Consider the following 8,886-nt stretch of genomic DNA (forward strand, 5'->3'; position numbering starts at 1 on the left):
AATATTTGACATGGTCACACTTTTATATTGGAAAAAATGCAAATTGGTATATGCATAGTGCATAAAAATTCATTATAGGAGAGTTTTCCATATTATCTCCCTTTCTCTCTCTCTCTCTCTCTCTCTCTCTCTCTCTCTCTCTCTCTCTCTCTCTCCATCTCTAATTCATTCTATTCATCTGGTTTTGGAAGAGGAGGAAGACTGGTGCATAATGGGTATTAAGATATGAAGGGCACTCAGAGCTCAAAAGTGAGAGTCTCCAGGCAGTTAGCTGTCCAAGAATATTCCCTTTAGATTCTATGCCTTAGAAAAGCAATTAGATAAACCATGTATATTTAGAGAACATAATCAAACCCCTAAGAGAAAGTTTTGTTTTGCTTTTGTTTTTGTTGTATACTTGGGATTGAACCCAGAGATACTTAGACACTGAGCCACATCCCCAGCCCTTTTTAATTTATTATTTTTTAAAATTTTGAAACAGGGTCTCCTTAACTTTCTTAGAGTCTCCATAAATTACTGAAGCTGTCTTTGAACTTGTGGTCCTCCTTCCTGAGCCTTCTAAGCTGCTAGGTTTATAGGTGTGCATCACCTCACCCAGCTCAGAAAGTTGCATGTGTAGAGAATAGACCATTGATGGTGGAGACTGAAGACCTCCAAAGAGTTATTAATTCTAATTCCCAAGGCATAATACACATTTACTTATTTATCTATGTTCTTTTTTAATTTTTATTGTTGGTTGTTCAAAACATTGCATAGTTCTTGACATATCATATTTCACACTTTGATTCAAGTGGGTTATGAACTCCCATTTTTACCCCATATTACAGATTGCAGAATCACATCGGTTACACATCCACTGATTTACATATTGCCATACTAGTGACTGTTGTATTCTGCTGCCTTTCCTATCCTCTGCTATCCCCCCTCCCCTCCCCTCCCCTCCCCTCTTCTCTCTCTACCCCATCTACTGTAATTCATTTCTCCCCCCTTTTTTTCCCTTTCCCCTCACTTCCTCTTGTATGTAATTTTGTATACCCCTGAGGGTCTCCTTCCATTTCCATGCAATTTCCCTTCCCTCTCCCTTTCCCTCCCACCTCTCATCCCTGTTTAATGTTAATCTTCTTCTCATGCTCTTCCTCCCTACTCTGTTCTTAGTTACTCTCCTTATATCAAAGAAGACATTTGGCATTTGTTTTTTAGGGATTGGCTAGCTTCACTTAGCATAATCTGATTATCTATGTTCTTAATGGTCATCTTCATATTTTTCAGATGGTTTCTCAAATGATTCAGTTTGGTAAAAATGCCCCTGGCCTCCTCAAAGAGACAGCCTTCTCCTACCTTCAAAAGATTCTTAAGTGGGCTGGGGTTGTGGCTCAGTGGTAGAGTGCTTGCCTAGCATGTGCGAGGCCTGGTTCGATCCTCAGCACCACATAAAAATAAATAAATAAAATAAAGGTGTCATGCCCAACTACAACTAAGAAATAAATATTAAAACAAAAAATTCTTAGGTGGCCTAATATGCAGAAGTTGACTAGAGTTGAGAAGGACAGAGCTTCTCCAGATATACCAACTTATATCTCTTTAGGGTATGTGCAGAAGGAAGGTGACCAGTTGGGAAGTTTTAGTGGAATAGAGAAAACGTTTTCATGAGGGTCAAAAAACAAAGCCCTAATTGCTAATATTAGTTATTTTCATAGTCTTTGTTCATACAAGATTTAGGACTTTGACACCTCACGTAAATATTCTTTAGCCAAAAGTATGCATTAAACAGATTAATTGAAGTGAATGGCCTGAAAGCCAGAAGCAGTAAAATCCATAGAACAACAGCAACAACAAAAAATTAAAGATACATAATAGATCCCCTTTCTCTAAGTTATCTTATGGAAGAAGGAGGTATACATATGAATCCACTGGACAGGCAATAAAATTGTAAAATGCCTTTAATAACATTTTCCACGTTATGAGAAAAAAAAGATTTGAAAGATTTGAGAAATTATTTATGGTATAGTTAGAAAAATTATCATTTTGAAACAATATAAAACATTATATTTTATGTATTGCACAGTATCCATAATTGAACTGTTCGTTGTGCATTTGTTTGCATTCCTATATTGATGACTTGTCTGCATGTACAAAACTTGAACTACACATGTCCAATCTAAATATCATCTGTTTCCTTAATCATCTGTGAAAATCAAATAGAGGACTTAGGTCTGAAGAAATCCAATCTCTTTTGTTTTATTTTTTTAATTTGTTCTAATTAGTTATATATGATAGTAGAATGCATCACACATGAATTGAGTATAACTTTACATTTTGAAAATTTTGAAACGCTTCACAAATTTACATGTCATCCTTGCACAGGGGCCATCCTAAGCTTCTCTGTATCATTCCAATTTTAGTATATGCACTGCCAAAGCCAGCACTCCAATCTCATTTGAGATGATTTTTAGCACTTTATGCTTGTTACAGTCATTGTATATCGGTCAAACTGACCCACAAAATAATCTTATGGAAGTTTAAATGGTTTTTGAATAAATGTAATGTAAGCCACAAGTGCTCAGGTTATTGAGACAAAGAATATATACTACTCATATGAAATATGATACCAACATATGCTTGAAGACTCTGAACTCTAAAATTTGCAGGGTCAATGAGGAAGTCACTCATGTCCACCCCATATACAAGTATACCACTGCTATTAAAAAAAATCAATCATCAAATATAATCCATATTCTTTAAAAAAAAATAAGTGACTCAAGTTTAGGAGGCAAAGAAGGTAGACCCTATTTACTTAGGAAAACCCAAGATATGCTTTTATTGGACCAGATGTGGAAAACATTTATCTTGCTCTCAATCCTAAAGGGCAATTGTAGTATCTGCTTTATTATCATTTTAACTGTTCTTCATGTATGGTAGCTTAGAATTTGAGCATCAATGAAGCTCGCACATGGCACACAGAGGAGGCCACACTTAAACATTCAGATTTTATCCAGTAATTTAAAGCTTTTTCTCATCCTGACAGGAAATAGCTGGAAGAAAGTAGTCTTAGATATCTGATTCATTGCATGGTTCCAGATCATCCAATTTAATGTTCCTAGAGATCACAGATACCCCCAACAAACCCAATTCATGATGCTCCAGCTCAAGATACTTATTATATATGAAATGGCGTATTTATCACTATACATTAAAAAGTAATTAGGTATTAGAGAGTATCCATTTATTTCTCCAATTGAATATTCTCTGGTCCACAGATCTTTTGGAGTCAAAATATTTCATAGTTTCACACTCTTCTTTGAAAACACAGATAATCTTAGAGTATTTGGGGCATGACTCCAGTAGACTTTTCTACCGGTCAAAGTTAATCTCTTAAAAAATACATTTCTACAAACTGGGCTTGGTGCTGCATGCCTACAAATCCCAGCAACTTGTGAGGCTTGAGCTAGAAGATTGCAAGTTCAGGGCTAGTTTTAGCAGTTTAGTAAGGCCCTAAGTAACTTAGTGAGAACTTGTCTCAAAATATAAAGGGCTGGGGTGTAGCTCAGTAGTAAAATCCTTCTAATTCCTAGTATAGAACAACAACAAGTCAGAGTTTGAGGTATGCTGATCTGATAGGAATTGCAATCTTATTTGATTGCAATGAATATTTTTCATGAGACATTAGAAGAAGATAAGGATGGGTAAGATCACATGGATATAGGGTCTTGTTTTAGCCAGCTTTTTTTTTGCCACATTGACCAAAAGATCTGACAAGAAAAAATTTAGAGGAGGAAAAGCTATTTGGTTCTCAACAGTCTCAGAGGTGTTGCTCCATAGATGGCCAATTTCATTGCTCTGTGCCTGAAGCATGGTAGAGTATAATGGCAGAAGAGTGTGGTGGAAGAAAGTGGCCCAGAATATGGCCACCAAGGAGCGGGTGGTAATTCACTCACCAAGTACACAAGGCATACCCCAATAACCCAGCTCCTTCAGCCACACCCTACCTGCCTCCAATTACCACTTCTTAATCCCTATCAGAGGATTAATGCACTGATTAAGTTAAACTTTCATAACCCAATCATTTCAACTCTAAACTTTATTGCATTGCTTCACACATGAATTTTGGGGAGACATCTAATATTTAAATCATAGTAGGTCTTAAGTGACAAGCTAAATTGTATGTTAAAACTGGAATTTTAGGCCGCCTGCTGGTCTGAGCCCGAGGCGAGGCGGCGTCGCTCACGCCTGGAGCGCGATGCCTTGAACTTGGAAACTATGTGAAGCAACACTTTCTGGATTCTAAGAGACATCATTTCATCATGGGACAGCAAATTTCGGATCAGACACAGTTGGTTATTAACAAGTTACCAGAAAAAGTAGCAAAACACATCATATTGGTTCGAGAAAGTAGCTCCTTAACTTATGAAGAATTTCTTGGGAGAGTAGCTGAACTAAATGATGTAACTGCTAAAGTGGCTTCTGGCCAGGAAAAACATCTTCTCTTTGAGGTACAACCTGGGTCTGATTCTTCTGCCTTTTGGAAAGTGGTTGTACGCGTGGTCTGTACCAAGATTAACAAAAGCACTGGCATTGTGGAAGCATCACGGATCATGAATTTATACCAGTTTATTCAGCTTTATAAGGACATCACAAGTCAAGCAGCAGGAGTGTTGGCTCAGAGCTCCACCTCTGAAGAAGCTGATGAGAACTCATCTTCTGTAACATCATGTCAGGCTAGTCTTTGGATGGGAAGGGTGAAGCAGCTGACGGATGAGGAGGAGTGTTGTATCTGTATGGATGGGCGGGCTGACCTCATCCTGCCTTGTGCTCACAGCTTTTGTCAGAAGTGTATTGATAAATGGAGTGATCGGCACAGGAATTGCCCTATTTGTCGCCTGCAGATGACTGGAGCAAACGAATCTTGGGTGGTGTCAGATGCACCTACTGAAGATGATATGGCTAACTATATTCTTAACATGGCTGATGAAGCAGGCCAGCCCCTTAGGCCATGACCTTCCATGGGGGGAGATCTTCCTTTGCTATTGTGGGCTACAAATACATAGTGGTCATGGAGGACAAATGAAGGGATATTGTGGCAACGATACAGAAAAAGCATTTTTTCCCACCCTCTTATTTTTGCTATTGTGACAATATGTCCCATTTTTTAAAATAAACTTCCCATGTCTTCCATTTTGGTAAACTAAAATTTGCTACTATTGTAGATCATACTTCCCTATTATTTAACTGTTCTAATGTGTATTAGAACTAATTGCTCTTGAATCCTTTGCTAGCAGATAACAGCAATATTTCCGGAGGCTTTTTGACACTACAGTTTTTCAAGGCATGAGTATTCTGGAATCTTTTTTGTTAGGTTTATAAACTTTGAATGTTGAAAAGTTGTAGCCATCTGAGAGAAATTTTTAAATGACTAAAAATGTAGACTACATCAAAGTGCATGTTACTACTTAAAACGTCTTTCTGCTGGAATCTAAGGAGTATTTATTATGCCCCCTTGTGGTCAATTATTGCTCCTTTTACAATTTTACTTGAAGTGCTCCACAATTATTTCGTAACTTTATATAACTTCAGTGTGTTTTGGAACTATGTATTTTTTATTTTTTACTTAAAAATCCATTTTTTTGTTATATGATACAGTTTAGTTGAGGACTATAAAGTTGGGGCTTTGCCTTATAAATTAATTTCTGCTGGAGAACCTTCTTGGCTGTCCTGGAAATGCATTCCCAAAGCTAGATAACTGATCTAATTGACTTTTATAATGCTCATGCATTTGGGGAGTTTCAGAAGGAAATTTTTCTTAATCACAAATACTAAATTTTGTACTTCTAAATTATAATAAGTCATTCAGTGTTCATTTATGGTGCTTTTATTTTAACTTGAAGGCATCTCTCTGGGTTTCATAGTCCCTGATTTTCTTAGATTAAGAAATAAGGAAATAGGATGAGGCTTTTTCACCATATTTACATAAAACATCTCAGAAAACTAGAAGATAATTTGGCTTCCTTACTGCTTCACTGTATTTCCTTTGAAAATCTCCCAAAGAATATAATAATGATGAAATTATGGTCTTCATTAGCACCTCAACCATTTCTTTAGATTTTTGCTTAAGAAATATTAATTTTAACAATATTTCATCATATAGTAAAACTAGGGCTTGAAGTCTCCTTTAAAAAATATTTTAACATTCCATGCAAATTTTGACCTATTATTAACAAGTTACAAATATTCCTGTTTTTCTAAGTACCAAAAATTTAAGTTGCTACCTATTGATGACAGAAATTTTTGAACGTTAAGATTTTAATAGGGCTGGGCATGGTGGTCCACAATTGTAATCTCAGTGAATCTGAAGGCTGAGGTAGGAGGATTGCAAGTTCAAGACCAGCCTCAGCAATTTAGTGAGACCCTGTCTCAGTAAGAGGAATTGGGGAGGTAGCTCAATGGTAAAGCACTCCTCAGTTTAATCCCCAGTACCAAAAAAAAAAAAAAAATGGACATGCAAATAAAATAAAATCCATTTCAAGGAAAAATATCTGGCTAATAACTTGACTCCTGATAGGATCAGCTAATTACCAAATAGCTAAACACTCACTACTGGGTGTTTATGCAAGCAGAATACTGGAAGCTCTATCACATCAACATGGAGATGCACTTGGATGATTGTGTAACCTTGAGAAAGTCTCTTACTCTTGTTGGTAGTTTCCTATTTTAGAAACAGGTTTTTATCTGTGGTTTTCATACTACTACTTCAGCAGTGGAATCCTTTTTTTCAAGTAAAAAATCTTAGAACCCTTATATACATATGCATGCACACATTCTAGCCCACTATATTTCTTATTTTTTCATTAATATAAATTTTCTTATATAAACTTTATGTACTATAATTACTAAACATTAGGTTAACCAATGAAAACACATAGTAATGCATTGGTAACACATATATTAAAATTTGGTAACAAATTTGTACCATGAGAGTTGTTTTTCTTTTTTAAATCAAAAAAATTTTAAAATTCCAGTCAAATTTGCAGGTTCCTAAATCTTCTCCATTGATTCCTCTTATTACATGGAACGTTTGTTATTTGAAAACCTTAGGATAAGTGATCCTCTGAGATGTTTTCCAGATCTAAAATTTTAATTGTCATTTTGCATTAGACTGAGTTTAATTTGGAGTGTCTTAATTTTAAAACATTTCTGGAAATGAGCAATGTTGCTTTCCAGGTTTTTGATCTCTCCAGGTATAGCCAATGATTTTATCCCCCAGGGTCACCTTTAAAGGAATTATTAAACAGTGGCTTGATATTGCATATACCTTTTTATCTTGCAATATGAACTCCAAGACACTAACTGATCTACTGTGAAATATAAAAATGTTTTTTATTAGCCTTATTAAATGAACGTAGTTCTTTGCTCACTTTATTAAACTGAGTGATAATTCTTAAGATGTGAACTTTAGGTAGGTTCTATTGTAATATCTAATCATAATCATAAGAGTTGTAAATTTGTTTAATGGACAAAATGTATGCTTTTTCTATTCTGTACAGCTTTGTCTTTTTTAAATATGAAGTACTTAAATGCACTTACTATGATAGGAAATATGTGTGCCTTCTAGGATTTGTGAAATGGTCTCATGTTATTCTGAGGAACTTGTTTTGTAAGCTATAGTTTTCCCTTCTATCCTAACTCAATAACAAAGGGTTTACTTATAATGCTGTAGTACTTTAGTTTGAGAAAATGAGTTTGACTCTGTACTGAATTTAGAGGTTGAGAATAGCAGCATTTTAGCAATTTTAGCTAAATGAAGAGATTTCCTTCTTATGTTATTTCACATTCTTCTATACTAAATATTTATATTCCTTAAGAGGACTATTTGTGCTCTGAGGATTTGTGATGTTCATGTGCTACGTTTTGAGAATAATTTCAAATTGGACTTGATTTTCTTATATCCAATATACATCTGGATAATAAGGCTGTTTGGAAATATCTTTCAGTTCAGTGATTTTTAATGTTGGGAAGGTAGGTTCATTAAAAAGCAGTCTGAAGAATTTACATTTTATCTGTTATGTTTTAGTTTTATGTTATGTTTTGTTGTTATGTTTTATTATGTTATGTTTTGTTGATGTTTTGTTTGTTTGTTTTGTTGGAAGTTTACTTGGTCTATCCAGGAATAAGAAAACTAATTGGAGATTGGAGAAGTCAGCTGATAACCCACACTGACAATATAATATATAATATATAATATTGGCAGTAGTAATATTTTGCCCTATTTGACAGTAAAAATAATTGATAAAATACTCTAAAAAAAAAAAAAAAAAAAAAAAAAAAAACTGGAATTTTAAATTTTAATGCTCTTCCATGAACATAAAAACCTCTTATTTCCACTATCATTTTCATTCACACTCTCCCTATTCACTCATTGGATGATCCTGCAGCATGACTGGGGGTGGTAGGGGCACATGAGGAACATTTATTTCTTAAACACTAGTAAAGCAGGATATGATGAGCACATACCCTTTTCCAGAATGTATCTTTGATGTACTCCATCTTGCTAAAAACTTTAAGTAATAAAATACAACTATTTTTGAAGCTTCTTTAAGCATCAGTTATATTAGAAGGAAGGTTAAATTATAGCCCAGAAGCTACATCAGAGGAGCCAGGATGAATGTCCACTGGCCTCAAGATGAATGTGGTTTTAAAGGCAACTTGCACACCAAGAGACTATTAGTTCACGCCACAGATTCCATTAAAAACAACAACAACAACACTGAGCCATAATGTCACATATAATGGAAATGGAAATGTTAGATAAAGGGGCAGAGGCTGTTGGGAGCCGACGACCGCACCCTGAAAATGGCGCTGGCTTCCTGCTTCTGATGACTCAGCGGTTAGAGT

General features: G+C 35.3%; 1 protein-coding gene and 1 non-coding gene across 2 annotated transcripts; one reads left to right on the forward strand and one right to left on the reverse strand.

The window, feature by feature from the left end:
- Positions 1-2,319: 2,319 nt before the first annotated feature.
- LOC113181736 (U6 spliceosomal RNA) lies at positions 2,320-2,426 on the reverse strand. The gene has a single exon (XR_003300622.1). It is a non-coding gene; the product is annotated as a U6 spliceosomal RNA (small nuclear RNA).
- Positions 2,427-4,188: 1,762 nt separating this feature from the next.
- LOC144254467 (RING finger protein 141) lies at positions 4,189-8,288 on the forward strand. Its single transcript, XM_077797643.1, has one exon. It carries the CDS (start codon positions 4,302-4,304, stop codon positions 4,992-4,994), a length of 693 nt encoding a protein of 230 aa, XP_077653769.1. The 5' UTR covers positions 4,189-4,301; the 3' UTR covers positions 4,995-8,288.
- Positions 8,289-8,886: the final 598 nt, after the last annotated feature.

Source organism: Urocitellus parryii, chromosome 4 (genome assembly GCF_045843805.1).
Source record: "Urocitellus parryii isolate mUroPar1 chromosome 4, mUroPar1.hap1, whole genome shotgun sequence".
Lineage (NCBI taxonomy): Eukaryota > Metazoa > Chordata > Mammalia > Rodentia > Sciuridae > Urocitellus > Urocitellus parryii.

What these genes read in the sequence shown, in the direction of transcription:
- LOC144254467 (XM_077797643.1), top strand. Translation starts at nt 4,302, where the DNA reads ATGGGACAGCAAATTTCGGATCAGACACAGTTGGTTATTAACAAGTTA.